The sequence below is a fragment of the Rattus norvegicus genome, chromosome 10, assembly GCF_036323735.1.
Source record: "Rattus norvegicus strain BN/NHsdMcwi chromosome 10, GRCr8, whole genome shotgun sequence".
Lineage (NCBI taxonomy): Eukaryota > Metazoa > Chordata > Mammalia > Rodentia > Muridae > Rattus > Rattus norvegicus.
The window spans coordinates 72,437,953-72,454,503 of NC_086028.1; the positions used below are offsets into that span (position 1 = coordinate 72,437,953).

At 40.5% G+C, this 16,551-nt stretch overlaps 2 protein-coding genes across 18 annotated transcripts in view; one reads left to right on the top strand and one right to left on the bottom strand.

Moving 5' to 3' along the window:
- The window catches only part of Prr11 (proline rich 11), a 44,517-nt gene extending 41,826 nt beyond the window's left edge, over positions 1 to 2,691 (bottom strand). Inside the window, exons 1-3 of one of the 2 annotated variants that reach the window (XM_039086373.2) lie at positions 2,465 to 2,680; positions 2,193 to 2,304; positions 1,317 to 1,439 (exon numbers count right to left, since the gene is read on the bottom strand). The gene's annotated coding sequence lies outside the window, so the exon portion shown is untranslated. Of the gene's footprint in view, positions 1 to 1,316; positions 1,440 to 2,192 lie in introns of both variants that reach the window. The other variant, XM_063269395.1, reaches the window with a different exon arrangement.
- A 28-nt stretch (positions 2,692 to 2,719) lies between these two features.
- The window catches only part of Trim37 (tripartite motif-containing 37), a 132,160-nt gene continuing 118,328 nt past the window's right edge, over positions 2,720 to 16,551 (top strand). For 14 of the 16 annotated variants that reach the window (XR_594795.4, XR_010055210.1, XR_010055209.1 and 11 more), the window contains exons 1-5: positions 2,968 to 3,102; positions 5,779 to 5,880; positions 10,945 to 10,985; positions 13,406 to 13,522; positions 15,557 to 15,644. Coding sequence is in view for 12 of the 16 variants with exons in the window: in XM_006247104.5 (XP_006247166.1) it covers positions 3,082 to 3,102; positions 5,779 to 5,880; positions 10,945 to 10,985; positions 13,406 to 13,522; positions 15,557 to 15,644 (369 nt within the window). In the remaining 4 variants the exon portion in view is untranslated. Of the gene's footprint in view, positions 3,103 to 5,778; positions 5,881 to 10,944; positions 10,986 to 13,405; positions 13,523 to 15,556; positions 15,645 to 16,551 lie in introns of all 16 variants that reach the window. The other 2 variants (NM_001108288.2, XM_039086378.1) reach the window with 2 other exon arrangements.

Consider the following 16,551-nt stretch of genomic DNA (forward strand, 5'->3'; position numbering starts at 1 on the left):
TCATTTTGTAATTTTGGTAGTGGCTTCTGTTAGCTGGAACTGATACTTTTTTTTTTTTTTTTTGGTTCTTCTTTTCGGAGCTGGGGACCGAACCCAGGGCCTTGCGCTTGCTAGGTAAGCGCTCTACCACTGAGCTAAATCCCCAGCCCCCTGATACCTTTTTTTAATGTGTTTGCATCCACTTATTTATAAAACCCAAAATGGTCATAGTATCTAACCTTTATGATATATGATTTTCATTCTTATTACTTTAATTTAGACTTATTCTCATCTAGATGCTATTTTCTGTTGCTGTAGTGTTTCTATGTTTTTTTGTTTTTTTTTTTTTCGGAGCTGGGGACCGAACCCAGGGCCTTGCGCTTTCTAGGCAAGCGCTCTACCACTGAGCTAAATCCCCAACCCCGTGTTTCTATGTTTTAAGTAATAATATTTAAGATATATAAAAGCAGGCATAATGTGTATTATCCAGAATAGCCTGCATTCAGTTTCTTTATTCATTTCTATACATTTTCACATAGAATTTTTCTTTAGAAAAATAAAACAGGTCAGTAATCATACATTATACTGTTGTATTTAGTTTTGTCATATTCTTTCATAACATCATACATTTAACAGTCTTTTAACACTTCTAACTACTGTATGAATATACCTTGATTTGGTAATAGCATTTGGTGGGGGGTGTGTGTCTTGTGGAGAAAGGTAGAGCAAAGTCAGCCCCTAAGTGCTACCCCAGTTTTTGATAGACATGGTCTTGGGCTATGGCCTGATTGGTTTTATTCAAATTCTCAATCTTTGCCTCAAGCTCTCAAGTGCTAGTGGACTCCTTCACCCAGGCAAATGGCTTTAACTTGGCCAACTACCAATTTAACCACAATATGACTATTTTTTTTATCAAGTACCCCTAATTAATTGTAAATTTAATTTTTTACTATTATGAACTAGTCTAATGACTAGTTTCCTAAACATTTTTGATTGTTAGGCAAATATACCATAATCTATTTTTAATATGTATTGGCTAGTGTTATGTTTTACTAAAGGACAAAGGTTTCTCCATATTGTTGAGAATTCCAAGAGCCATACTATTTCCCACAAACGTTTGATTGGGGTTTGAGTCTGGCTACTTAGCCCTGGCTACCTTTGAACTCACTAAGTAGACCAGGCTGTTCTGGAGATGGTTTCTGCTATCTTTGATTAAAGACTGTGCTTAAAAGCTAAAGACATGCACCCGCACACCTAGCCCCGCACAAATTTTTTGAGATAAAAATTACACAATGAAATAAGCAATTTTAAACTGTAAACAGAATGTAGTGGCATACCTTTGTCATATACAAGCACTGAGGTTAAGGAGGGAGTTCAAGGCCGGCATATGCTTCATAGCAAGTTCCAGGTCAGTGCAGGCCACAGGAGAACAACAGCAACAAAAAGGCACAATTGAGGACCTGTTAGTAAAATTATCCTGCAATTATTAACCTGCTTCTAGTTTGAAGACCATAAATGATTTGAAAGCCTTTTCTCTTTGGCTTTTTGGTTTTTCAAAATAGGGTGTTAAGGTGTAGCCCTGGTTGTCCTGGAACTCGCTCTGTAGACCAGACTGGCCTCGGACTCAGATTCACCTGCCTCTGTCCCACAAGTGCTGGGACTAAGGCTGTGTGCACTACCATGCCCAGCTTGTGAAAGCATTTTTATTTCTGCTTACCTTACTTAAATGATATGTGTGTAGATTATTTTAGGTTATGTTCATACGTGTGGGTGTTTTAGTTGGGCAGAACATCTCTGTTACCCTGGAGTTGGAGTATAGGCTGTAGTTCAAAGGCAGGGTTAGACAGTGATCCTCCCCAAGGGTAGCAAGTGTTAACCTCTGGGCCATCAGTCCTACCTCCATAAATCTTGTCTGTAGTTCAAGTAATTAGAAAAAACTGTTGCTAATCACTAGAAATTTCTCTGGATTGGGGTTCATAAATAACTTTATAAGCTTTAGAGAAGAATTAAGATTTAAGTATTTGACCAACGCTTCTTCTCTCACATACTCTCAATTTCTGCAACCTTACTGGTCTCTTCAGGCAGGAAATTAGAGGCGATAGTCTATGAAGGCAGAATACAGACGGTAGTCTTTTTATGTTAGCCCCCAGAGCAGAAACAACTCAAGCAGCAAGAAAGGGATAGTTAGTGGGATGTGGGTCCAGTTGTCTCACCAAAGCTTGAAGACTAGACTACAACATATCCAGTCCATCGTGAACTACAGAAACCGCCGGTCCATTTCAATTGGAGCTTTTGAACTGCATTTACTATGTAGGGGGACTGAGTCTTAAAAAAAGAAAAGAAAAGAAAGAAAGCTTAAAGTCTGCGCTTCCTCCCAGAGGCGGAAAGCAAACGCCCTAACCAAGGGTCCAAGGCTCCAGGGTTTCCTTAGGTGAGCTACAAACAACTGGGAACACAAATAAGACTCCCCGTTCCTTCCTAATACTTGGGAGCATGGCTTCCAACACAGACACAAGGAGCCTTCAACATCGTTGGCGGTAAAATCTGCGGGGCGAGAGGGGGCACGCCGACGGCAGACACGCCTCCCCGCTGCACCCCCTATCCAAGTCTCGTGTGCTGCGTGCACCGCGGGAAACCGGCGCCCGCCTCTCCACCCGTCCCGCCTCTCTCACAACGACGAGTGCGCGTGCGCACTGCGCCCGCCCTGCTGCCGCGCCTCTAGCTGCCCTGGTTACCGTTGGTGTTTGCGAATTCTCTGCTGCGCCTGTTCCGCCCTGGACTAGCCCCGCGGCGGTTTTCACACGCGCGCGCCGGCGTCACGTGGGCCTGGGCTCCCACGCGGACGCTGGCCGGCTACTGAGGCGGGAGGAAGGCGCTGCGGCTACCGCTAGTCCTTCCCTCTCCGCCCCAGGGCTGGCGCGCGGATAAAAATGGCGAAATGGTGGGTAGCCGGTGGGAAACCTGACGGGATGGGGCGCGGAGGTGGCACTGTCGTGGGAGCCTGCTGAGGTGAGCGCAGCTGACCTGGCGACCTCGGGCCGGCGCCTGACAGCAGACACGGACTCCGAGGGTCGCCGAGGGCCCCGCCGAGAGCCGGAGGCAATGGATGAGCAGAGTGTGGAGGTGAGGGGCTTTATGGAGGGTGGTGGCTGGGCTTTTCTCTTTGGGACTCCATGCTCTTGTCCTCCCTGTGGGAGGCAGCTTCTGCGGGTCGCGGAGAGGGAGGCTGGCCCGGCTGTTCTGCTGCCCTCAGGGTGCCCGGTGCTGCCGCAGTCAGGTGCTGCGGGGTTTCAGCGATGCCTTGGCACCTGCTCTCGTCCGTGTTTGCAGGCTGAGCCTTTCCAGAGCAAAATTGCAAATTCATCCGAACGACTTGCCCTGCTTTCTCGCCACCGCTTGCTCTGCATGATTAAACATTTTTCACCCTCAGCGGTTCATTTTGTAGGACACATACACCTTTCTCACACTCCACTGTCTTAACGACTAGTTTTCAGCATTGATTCTTGTAAGATGACTTCATGGTTAGGGCATTTCCATAAAGGCTAGAAGCATCAAAACGATTGCTTTGGGGTGGGAGCATACAATTATGCGATGTAGTAATAATTAAAATGTGAACCGTTCAGGCTCTAAAATACTACATGATTTTGCTTTTTAAAAGTAAGGGTTAACTTACTGAGCACTGAGCTTGAGATTAATCTAATTCACCCCAATGGTTTTATTGTCTTTCCTGAGCCAGTTAGAGTCCGGATCTCTCAGGTCCTGGCGTTGCAATCATGATTAGAATCATGAGCAATTTTTTACTTTATTGCTATTGTGAAAGTTGTATGAAGGTTTTGTAAACTTTTCTTGATTTTAGGAGGTTCTTACTTTCCTGGAATGGAGTAAAAATAAATGTTGGTAAACTTCCCTGTTTACATTTTTTTTTTTTAATTCTTCACTTGATGTCAGAAGGGACGCTCACTTTATAGTGGATGCAGACTCTCAGGCTCACACAATCAGTTGATTATGTCAGGACAGAAATTTGGATTCTGGGGGTTGGGGATTTAGCTCAGTGGTAGAGCGCTTGCCTAGCAAGCGCAAGGCCCTGGGTTCGGTCCCCAGCTCCGGAAAAAAGAAAATAAAAAAAAAAAAAAGAAATTTGGATTCTGAATTAGCTTGTCACTAATCTAAATATCTTTACAAATATTTAGTGTATGCATGAATTGATGTACCTATGTGGAGGTCAGGACAACTTGGAGTTGATTTTCCTACTACTATGGGGTTCCTGGGATGGAAGTCAGATCTTTAGGTTTGGTGGCAGGAGTGAGTGTACTGGCTGGTTTTGTTTGTCACCTTGACACAAACTGGAGTTATCACAGAAAAGGAGCCTCAGTTGAGGAAATGCCTTCATAAGACCCAGCTGTAAGGCATTTTCTCAACTAGTGGTCAAGGTGGGAGGACCCAGTCCACTGTGGGTGGTGCCGTTCCCTGGGCTGGTGGTCTTGTGTTCTATAAGAAAGCAAGCTTAGCAAGGCAGTGGAAGCAAGCCAGTAAGTAACATCCCTCCATGGCGTCTGCATCAGCTCCTGCTTCCTGACCTGGGTGAGTTCCAGTCCTGACTTCCTTTGGTGATGAACAGCAATGTGGAAGTGTAAGCTGAATAAACCCTTTCCTCCCCAACCTGCTTCTTGGTCATGATGTTTGTGCAGGGATAGAAACCCGGACTAAGACACTGAGCCACCTTGCCAGGTTCAGTATATCTTAGCAGAAGCAGGCAGATCTCTGATTTCTAGGCCAAAATGGTGACCATAGGTTGTTTCAGGCCAGCCAGAGCTACATAGTGAAACTATCTCTTAAAAACAAATTCTCTCCCTTAATTACAAAACCAGTTCATCTCCATTGTGGGAATTGTAGAAGTAAGAAGTTGTCGTGTATTTAGTCTTGCAGTCTTTCTTCACTGACTCACACACACACACAGTTTTCTGTACCATAAAGTATTTCTCTATGCTATACGTGTATTGGCATAGTTTACTTAGTATTTGTCTGTAAGGGCTGTAGTCACATTCTTACTTTTATTATAAGTACTCCCCAGTAAGAATATTTCTACATAAAGTTTCTGTTTGTATTTCATGGTTTCCTTTTTTGTTTTTTAATGTGTATCAGGGTGTAGGCGTGTGTGTGTGTGTGTGTGTGTGTGTGTGTGTGTGTGTGTGTGGTCAGAGGAGACTCATTGGTGATTGCATTCCATCTTTTGTTTGAGACAGAGTCTCAATGGCATGGAACCTTACTAATTAGCCAGGCTAGTTGGCAGTGAGCTTCCAGGGCTGTGTGTGCCCCCTGTCTTGTCATAGCTGGGATGGCACACATCACCGTCCTGGATTGTACTTGGATTCTGGGGTTCTTAGATTCTTTTACTTTCAAGGCAAACAAAATACTTCACTGACTCAGGCACTTTATTAGTTCATATGTTTTTCTTGGATTCATCATCAAGCTTATTAAAAGACATGCATGTTTTCCAGATGTTCTGACTAATCAAGTTCTGATAGGGAGTGTAGTTAAAACTGAGGCATTACCAGGTCAGGTAAGTGTAAATGTTAGGTGAATTGTTTTCTTCCCCCTTTCCTTTTTCCCTTTTTCTTGAGACAGGTTCTCACTGAGTAGCTCTGGCTTGCCTGGGACTCTTACATAGTCTCGGACTGATGGAGATCGCCTGCCATTGCCTCCTGAATGCTGGAATTAAGTTGTGCACCGTCATGCCTGCCTGGAGTGAAGTCTTTTTATATCAGTGTAATCTGAGAACCTCCTATCTTTTGGTTTTAGAGCATTGCTGAGGTTTTCCGATGCTTCATTTGTATGGAGAAATTGCGGGATGCCCGACTGTGTCCTCACTGCTCCAAGCTCTGTTGTTTCAGCTGTATTAGGGTAAGTTGTATTTCTTTTTATGTGTATTGAGTTTTTGTTATTATTAACTTTTTTTTTTTTTTTTTTGAGTCATGTCATACAGTGTAGCTCTGGCTATGCAGATCAGGCTGACCTCAAACTGAGAGGGATCCACCTGCCTCTGCTTCCTGAATGCTGAGACTATAAAGAGGGACCCACCATACCTTGTATATTTGGTTTATAGCTGCTGCACTGTAAGTATTAACTAGCTTCCCCATCCCCCAAAGTATTTTGTGACCCTTTAAAATGTTTCTTTAGTAAAGGTTTGTCAATAAAGCACCATTTTTTAAATGTGAAGTATGTGTGTGTTTGTGTGCACGTGTGTGCATGTGCAGTGTGTGTTTTGCATCGATATATTTTTGTGTACCATGTGTGGAATGTCTCTTTGAATCTAGAAGAGGGTGTCAGATCCCCAGGCAGTGGAATTATAAATGGTTGTGTGCTGGGGGTTGAACCTGGGTCCTTTGGAAGGGTAGACAGCGTTCTCAGCCAGTGAACCATTCCTCTATCCCAACAGAACCAAATTTATTTGTGTGTGGGGGTGTGTGTTTTAAGACAGGGTTTTTCTGGGTAGTCCTGGCTGTCCTAGAACTTAATCTGTAGACCAAGATGGCCTCGAACTCACAGAGATCTGTCTGCTTTGCCTCTCAAATGCTAGGTTTAAAGGTGTGTGCCAGCACTCTTAACTCAAACTCATTACTATTTTACAAATCTGCATTGTGTTTAGGATTTAGAGATACTAAAATAAATGATAGACCACCTCCTTGAAGGTGTTTAAATCTGATTAAGGAAATCAACATTAGTGATTACATTGATGGTAGTAATATTTACCATTTTATGTGTAAACAAAAAAAAGGCTGATAATGATTTCAAAGGAAATGAATAAAATTCATGATAATGAGAAGGTGTAGTATGGATATGATTGATTGGCTCTGTGAGTTGAAGGTAGGGGAACATTCTTCAATAAAATTCCTCGAAAGCCCAAGGTATAAAACAGAACATTAATTTTTGTTCTATGTACACATCCCATAGTACATATGCTAATGCATGGTTGAAAGTGCCCTGCTGACATGGCTCAGGTAATTTCCATAACTGAGAAAATTAAAACTATCTAATATACTCTTCACCTCAAAATTTTTATTTCCTACCAGGCGGTGGTGGCGCATACCTTTAGCCCCAGCACTTGGGAGGCAGAGACAGGCAGATCATTGAATTCGAGGCCAGCCTAGTCTACAGAGTGAGCTCCAGGACAGCCAGGTCTACAAAGAGAAAATCTGTCTCTGAAAAAAGTTTTTTTTTTCCCCCATTTCCTTATTTTTTCTATAAAAAGACAGAGTGGGCCTACAAGATGGCTTAGCAGGTAAAGGTGCTTGTTTCTAAACCTGGTGATCTGGGTGCAGGCCCACAGTAGAAGGAGAGAGCCTGCTAGTTCAGGTGGTCCTGACTTTCACAAGCACATAAGGAAAGAGAAAAATGTCCCTTTGTCAAGAGTAGTTTCTAACCAGATGGTGATGCTGTACACCTTTAATCCCAGCACTCAGGAAGCAGAGGTAGGCCATCTCTGTGAGTTCAAGGCCAGTCTGTTCTACAAAGCTAGTTTCAGGCCAGCTGGGGCTATACACAAAAGCCCTGTCTTGAAAAAGTAAAGGAAAAAAAATTATTTCTATTTACACTTACTTAAATGATTTTCTTCTAGTCACAGGACTAGCAAATATTGGAGCTGGAGTTGAACGTAGTAAATCTGTTTTAGAGCCTGAATTTGTTGCTACTGTGATATGCAGATCTAGGTTACATATAAAACTTGTTCTCACAGGGATAAAAGGAGAAACTTAATGTTTCTTAGCTTTGTTTCCTTTAGCTACAGGTTTCACATAAAACAATGTGCCTCTTGGGTAGTTGGGAAAAGAGTGAAATGAGCTAAAAGATAATTGAGAAATTAGGAACTATTATCCACTTGTGAAGTCTTAGTCTAGTAATTTATTACTCAGTGTACCTGGTATTTTTTAATTGTGAAACTGCAGCTACAGAGATTAATTGGTCTCCATTGATGTAGTATTTGGTGGAGCCTGTATAGACTAGGTTTCTTTGATAAAGGGCTTGAGAATGCTTGAAAGTTTGGAAAGTATGGGTGACCTCTGGCTTATTGTGCTGTACCTAGGGTGTCCTTTCTTTTTTGTAGTCTTTTCCTTTCTTTTCTTTCTGAATGTGTTTGTTTACTCTGAGGAATTAGATTTACTTTGGCAGCTCTAGCTGTCATCTATATATGGGTCCTGGACCTCTTTCTCTAGAGTTGGTCTTTATTGACTTTTGGTGTGGTGTTGGTGTTTAATCCCAGGGCCTGGGTTTAAATGGGAAATGGCAAGTTCTTTACCACTGAGCCATGATTTTTAGCACAGCATGGGCTTTTAGCTGACTTACTTCATTGTCCCTCCAGAATTTTGAGCTTTGGTCAAGATAAATTAATTATTTATGTTATATTCTCAACTTGATGATGATGTCTTTTATTTTGTTTTACCATTCAGACTGGTAATCTTGACTACCAGTGATGTTTATGTCTTGCCAGTTACTCTGTGTTCTTTATATCCATCTACTGCTTTCCATTACTATTTGTGAGAAATAGATTCCTTCATTCATAGACGATTCATTTCCTATTTCCTTGTCTTAAGTCTTTACTTACCTGTAGTTCACTTCCTGTCCTCTTACCATATTACTTATGCCCTTAAGTGTCATTTTTCTTTTTCAGAAGCCTTATAAAGTTGAAGGGTGAAGTCGAGGGATAGTACTGTTATGTTTAGATTGTTGTTTAGATTATCTTGGATTTGATAATGCTGTGGTGTTCTCCTCATTTCCCAAAACTGGGCTGGCCTCACACACAATGCCTTCTTGCCTTTACCTCTCTTCCAAGTTCTAGGATATAGGCAGGTGGTGTTTAACACTTGGATTATCTTGACTTTTTAGAAAAAAAGTAATTTGTATGTGTGTGCTCGAAGGTATGTGGAGGTCAGAGGTTAACTTTTGGAAGTTGGTTCTCACCTTTCTCTTTGTTGACCTTGGGTATCTTTTATTTTTGCTGCTATAATCCAGTTCAATACAAGATAAAATAATTTTATTACCACTGTTCTATGTCAGGTGTTTATGAGTGTAGATGTTTTGTAAGGCTTGCATTTATTCCATTTTGTAAAGGAGAGAAATCAGTTTCTGTATGGACTGTAAGAATTGGTCTAAAGATATTTTAGTATTACTTATCCATCAATTCAGTATCACTGCTTCCTCTCTGTGAGCAAGCTGCACATTATTATAAAAAAAAAGAAAAGCCAGGGCTGACAAGATGACTCTGAGGGTAAATTCCAAGCTTGATGACCTTAGTTTGATCCCTGGAGCCAAATGGTGAAAAAGAGACAACCCTCTTGTGCACATAGATGCACCGAATAAAAAGTAAGTTTTTTAAAACAATGGTGTCGTCACTTACTAACGAGGATAGAGGATATCAGTAGATAAGTTATGAAGTGTTAGAAACACAGTGAAGGGGACAAGTATGGCTTGCTGCAGGGCAGCTCATCAGCAGCTCATTGTAGCTAAGCGTGGTGTATAACTCCTTGCCCACAAAAGGCTGAGGCAGGAACTAGCAGTGTTTGAGGTTAGTCCGAGCTATATAATGAATTTAAGACTAACCTGGGCGACAGCAAAATCCTGGCTCAGAAAAAGCAAAAGAAAGGTCGATGGAGTTCATGAAAAGCTTTTGGAAGAAAGTCATATACACTAAAATCTAAATGATGAATGAGATTTTTCTAGATGAGGAAAAGTGTTGATGAATGTGGTAACTAGAGAAGGAAACATTTAAAAGCTTAGTTTCGTGGGATCATAGGAGATGTGACTGAAGAGGAATAGCTTGGACTCATTCCTGAAGGGAGATATGGAAAGCTTTGTCTTTAGTGGAAGAGTGGTCTGTTCAGAGGAGGAAACTTGATCCTGCCTCACACCACAGACTGCTGTGAGGACAAAGTGGGATTCCCACAGGGACAGGCCTGGGCACCGAGCCTGGGGCAGAGGAGTGCTCCCTTACTCGGCCCTTCCTTCCAAACACCAGTTGTTCAGTATCTGGACCCAAGAAATCTTGTACAAGAGTTTTGAGGACAGAGGATTCTTTTCTATTTGTGCCTTCCTCCTTTCCATCTTTGCTTTCTTTGCGTAGTAACTAGGCCTTTAGCCTTTTCTTTGCTGGGGTCTCATGTAACTCAGCCTGGTTTCTGGCTCAGTTCTATAGCCAAGCTGACTTTGAACCTCTGATTTGCCTTGTTTCTGTATCCCAAGTGCTAGGATGGCAGGTGTGTGCCTTGAAGTCCAGTGTTGGGCAGGGTAGGAGATTGATCACAGGTCTGTTGCAGTAAGTAGTCGTCTGGGAGGTTATATGCCCTGTTACTTAATATCTGATGGGGGGGGGTCTACTCCACTTCTTGTTAGTACATTCCTCAGTAAACAACACAGAAACACTGTAATTTATTAAAAAGCTGTTGTAAGTTATTTTAAAAACTTGTAAAAAATGAAAAAATTTGTTGATCTGGGCATGCTCTGAGCTGTACTAATCCCTCCACCTACTAAAACCCACACAATGTCAGTCATTTGCCAGTCTCATGTCTCCTGGGCTGGTTTTGCTTACTTAGTCTGTAAATTTAGTAGTACTTTAAACTCAGTAGTTCGTAATTATTTACAAAAAAATTAAAATTAATCATTATTTTTGAGGATAGAGTAACAATATTATTTCTAATTAACAACATTACATCTCGTGAGACCCAGCTAGCCCTAGAATCACTTCCTTTCCTATGGGAGAGTAGCCTCTTAACTATTTTGGGGAGAGTCCTGTTCCTTTGAAAGCTTGTTCCTGTCATGATGATGATGAGATAGATAGTAGACTGTCTGTTATTTCTGTATCTCTAAAACAAATCTAGACACTAGAGAGTTGAAACTCATTAAATGCAGTTTATAATGATTAGATATATAAAGTAATGGTATTTTTATAATCAAAATTTAATTATTTTGCTTCCTTAGCGCTGGCTGACAGAGCAGAGAGCTCAGTGTCCTCATTGTCGGTAAGTGTTTTGCTGTTTGTATATATGGAACATGGTGACAGAAGTAAAAGCCTAGTGTCAGAGGATGCCCCAGGATGTATAAAACAAGTTCCCCCTTTATCTTTCACCCTGCAGTTCCTACATTTCTTTTCCTTTAGGATAAAGTTGAATAGGGAATGATCATTAGCTCTAGAAAAAGAAATGCAGATCCTGTAACCTGACTAAATTTTAGGTTGGATGTATTGTGTGTGATTGTGTTGTGCCCTTGTTTTTCTCACATGATTATTATGTAACTTCTTAACTTTTTAATTGAAACAAAAATGTAACTGGGCTTGGTAGCTCACACTTGTAATCTCAGAACTCAGGAGCCTGAGGCAGGAGGTTTGCTGTGTGAGGCCACACTGAGCTGTAATATGAAACCTTGTCTCAACTGGGAAAAAAAATCACTTTCAGAAGGAATGAATAGGCATGCTATTCTTGTACACAAGGGGTGTTCTTACATCAGTTTTTTTAAAACCACACATATATAGAACTTACTGTTTATGATTCTCTTGTTTGTTGTTTATTATTATTATGTTGCCCAGGCTGTTCTCCACCTGTAAGGACAGACTCCTGACATCACACCCCCAGCCCACCTATACTTTCTAAGTGGTAGGATTTATAGACATGTGCTCCATCCCTGGCTTTATAATTTGCTTTTTCCCCTTCCTAAAATCAGTTGATATATTCACAGATGGTGTATGTATGCAAGACTTTTAAACAAATGTTTGATAACCTTTATAAATATCCCCGGACTTAATGTGTTGCAGTAGATTTGATCACATTGTGAACCCCGAGATTGTTATTTACTGAAAAAAACCTGTTTTGAGTTGTAGTGTGGCTTGAGTCAGAGAAAGATTTGACAGAATAGGATATGCCTGACTCTCATGAGAAGAGAGGAAAGGGAAGCTACTTACCAGAGCAGAAAGAAAAGGAGAGAAGGCAGTTATTTTCTTTTTTCTTTCTTGGATTTTTTTTTTATTTACATCTCAAATGTTATTCCCTTTCCTGGCTTCCCATCCATGAGACCCCTATCCCATCCTCCCCCTCTTCTATGAGGGTCCCCTAACCATCCCCCCTTCCCGCCTCCCTACCCTGACATTCCCCTACACTGCGGGGACCAGCCTTGGTAGGACCAAGAGCTTCTCCTATTGGTGCAAAACAAGGCCATTCTCTGCTACATATGCAGCTGGAGCCATGGGTCTGCTATGAGAGGAGACAGTTTTATTAGGAGAGTTTTACAGAGACAGGTTGAAGAGACACAGGTAACGACAGAACGAGGCAGAGAATGAGAAGGAGCGAGAAGATTAGAACATATTGTCAAAGTTAGTGTGAGGCCAAGCAGAGCAATTCAGGAGATGCCAAGAGAGAGAAGCCAGATTGAAGAACAGCTAAGGTGAACAAGCCTGCCAGAACTCAGAAAGAACTAGGAAGGGTGAGCTTATTCAGCAGTTGCCTCAGACTGAAATCATTCTAGGCCTAGATGAGATAGGGAAGCTAGAAGCTTCCAGGACTAGGCCTAGGTTAGCTAACTGAGGCAGTAAGCTTCTGAGATAATAATTGCAACAGGAGAATAAAAGTTACATTTTACACTCATAGTCATAGTGACAGATTTTAGCTTGTTTATTTCTGGTTATTTTAGGCCATAGTGCTATCTTTTGCTGTTTTTTCACATTACTTTATGAGAAGAGCAGCAGTGTAAACGAGAATTTGGTTGTGATGGTCCTCTTCTACATCCAGTATACTGTGGCCTATGGAGCACTTCAGTGACTAGTGATATTTAGTTTTTTGTTTATTGAGACAGAGTCTTGCTATGTAACCCAGGTGGTCTCATCTTCTGACTTCAGATCTCTGAGTGCTTGGTTATAGGGGTGTGTTGCTTTTTTGTTTGTTTTTTGTTTTGAAAATGAGATATCTGCATTTGGCTAGGGATTGTAATTGATTTGTTGTTTTGGTGGACTATGGGTTGAACCTAGGAATTAACTCATACTAATGCCACTTATATGCTGCTACTGAACTGTGCTTCAAGCCCATGGTATCATTTAGTCAAATTTAGGCTAAGAAATTAAAAGTTTATAACTTGAATTATTGCTGCTCTTTAGTTGGTACATTTTTCATGTCTGTGATGTATGAATGATAAAAATAAGTTCTATTGCCTTTTTACTTTTTTGATAGAACCTTACTGTGTAGACCGTGCTGGCCTGTAATTCATTATTTCACCAGAACTGTCCTTGAATGCTTCTGTAACCTTAGTGATAAGATTACAGATATGCTTTCTCATATTTGGCTTTTACTGTTGTTTTATAATAATATTGTGCTCTATTTTTAGGAATATTTATTTTAGAAAAATCTTGGATGTCTGAACTAGAATATATACATGTACGGATTGCTTCTTTTTTCAGTGCTCCACTCCAGCTACGGGAACTTGTAAATTGTCGCTGGGCGGAAGAGGTGACACAGCAGCTGGATACTCTCCAGCTGTGTAGTCTCACCAAACATGAAGAAAATGAGAAAGACAAGTATGTGCTTGGGTTTTTGTTCAGTATTAATAGAATATGCCATGTGCTCTTTTAAAGATACTTTATGTATCTATACATATATTTATTGGTTTTTGTTTGTTTTTTTCCGGAGCTGAGGACCAAACCCAGGGCCTTGGCTTGCTAGGCAAGTGCTCTACCATTGAGCTAAGTCCCCAACCCCTACATATATTTAAATAATTAGTTTGTGTGTGATTATTTCTATTTAACTGATGAACAGGAACACAGCAGTAATACAATGTTTTGGTCTTCTTAGAAATTACAGCTTAAGCAAATTTTATATAGAAAAGAATGAGTAGCTTTATATTGCATGTTTACAGATGTTGGTCATAGAGGGTTATTAGGAGTAGATCAAAAGTGGAAAGTTAGGAGAAATTCCAGGGGTGTCGAATGTTTAAAAGTAAAGTCATAACTGATTTTTGCACATAGTATGTTAAAACAATAAGTTGAAACCTCAGGGGTCATTAGAAATAAAGTTTAGACTTTATTTAAAGTTTTCATTTATTGTTCTATAGAAATGGGACCTTGGGGCTAAAGAACTGGCTTAGTGGTTAAGAGTGCATTCTGCCCTTGCAGCAGATGCAAATTGGATTCCTATCACCTATGTCATGTGGCTCATAACCTGCTGTAACTCCAGCTCCAGGGGATTGGACTCCCCTGGCCTCCACCTCCATGGGCATACCCACAGGCAGACACATGTATACAACATTTAAAGCAATAAAAAATAATCTTTTTTAAAAAGGAAAAGGAAACAGGACCACTGAAATGGGAGGAGCTAAATTTTATTGGTTTGTTTGGTTTTCTTGATACAGGCTTTTGCTGTGTATCTCAGATTGACCTTGAAGTTACTTTGTAGTTTAGCCATCCTTCTGCCTCAGTCTCCTGAGTGTAGAGATTACAGATCCGTGCCACTGCTTTGTTGATCCCTGGCTTGCTGGTTCATAATTGAATGAAACTGAGTGTTACTTGTACTACTGTTCTGGCTAAACTGGATTCTTAAGGCTGTTACTTTTTGGCATTGTGGTGGTCATACCAAAAAGAATAAATTAAATATTATAACACATTTCATTAGTGACCACTTGAATTATTTCCACTGTGGGATGATGAACTATCACTATTTGGAAAGGTCCTTTTTTGTTGGGCTTTTAAATTTTTTATTAGCACCTCTCATAAAAAGAATAAATGTCCCATAGTTTCCCCTTTTTTTCTTCTTTTTTTTTTTTTTTTTTTTCGGAGCTGGGGACTGAACCCAGGACCTTGCGCTTGCTAGGCAAGTACTCTACCACTGAGCTAAATCCCCAACCCCTTTTTCTTTTTTTAATTCAAAATTTTGAGCCTCAGCTTCCCAAATTTATTACAGATATATGCTATCGTATCCCACTTTTGGGTTATTTTATATATCATGTAAAGTAAGGGTCTGTAATAGTGTGGTAGGTACCTGGATGGTTTAAATAGTGTTAAAACTTTGTTTTTCTATAGTTTTAGAGGCAGGAAATCCAAGATCAAGGTACTTGATGAAGGGTTAGTTTCTGGTGAAACCTCTGTCCTCGACTTGTAAATGACTGACATCTTTCAGTGTCACTTTGGAGGTTAAGGCTCTAGTGTAAAAATTTTAGAGAGAGTACAGTCAAATCTGTAGAAGAATTGAACTTCACTGTTTTACATGTGGACATTTGTACTAAGAAAGTTTTAAATTGCATTGTATTGATACTGTGCAGTTGAGATAGATGTCTTGATTGTTATTATTGGCCAGTTATAGGGAAATTATTTGTACATATGCATTTGCTTGTGTAAGAGATTAACATGACATTTTTTCTTAAGTAGTAATGAGATAGCATTTATCATATTTAGTGATGAAAGGAAAGTTTTGTCTGTGTGTTATTATTTAGCCTAATTCTTAGAAGTCACTGAAAACATTTTTCTTTATGATGCTATAACCATTTCAAAATGAGTGATCTGTTTGCTTTAGATTGGAAATTTGTTAAAAATAACTCTTTTCTTTTTCATAATAAATAGATGTGAAAATCACCATGAAAAACTTAGTGTGTTTTGCTGGACTTGTAAGAAGTGTATCTGCCATCAGTGTGCACTTTGGGGAGGAATGGTGAGTGGAACAAATGTTCTTTTTGGTTTAGATACCAGAAGGCATTGATATAATTAGTTGATTTAGATGGAATAAAGTCTCATTTTACTCCGGAGAATCAAAATGTATCTGTATTATGCATGCCTTATTAAGGTGTTGTACCTTCCGATAGTTCAGAAGAGCCTCTTGGGGCTGGAGTGTTGATGCCGGATGGGCACTGCTTTCATTGCTTAATATCTGTAAATATATTCTCCCCCCCACCTTTTTTTTTTTTTTTTTTTTTGGTGCTAGTGATTGTCAAACCCAGGATCTTCTGCCTTCTGATAGGGCACTGTCATACCAGTTAAGTTACATTCCAGCCCAAGATCAGTGTCTGCTTTGATTATTGGTCAGTTATCTTTATACTTTAGATGCTTCTGAAGTAATGTTGAGTGTAAATATCTATATAATCTAATATTCTCAGTTCTTAGTTTCTCTTTCCAATCTTGTTCAGAGGCTCTCACCATCCCAGGGCTGCTGCCTACTCCCACTTCATCCTCCATTCAGAGTTGGAACTAAAAGCATGCACTCCCATGCTTGGCTTAAGAGATTTTGGGTTTTTTGAGATGGGGTCTTACTGTGTAGGCCAGGCTTCCTCAGCTTTCCTAGTGCTGGGATTATAGATATGTAGTCTGTCTGGCTAAAAGCAGACTTTTGGGACTGGAGAGATGGCTCAGTGGTTAAGAGCACTACCTGCTCTTCCAGAGGTCCTGAGTTCAATTCCCAATAACTACATGGTGGCTCACAACCATTTGTAATGGGATCAGAAGCCCTCTTCTGGTGTGTCTGAAGGCAGCAACAGTGTACTTAAATAGAATAAATAAATCTAAAAGCAAAACAAAACTAAAAACCAGACTTTAAAGCCAGTTTACCTTTATCAAGTTTGAAG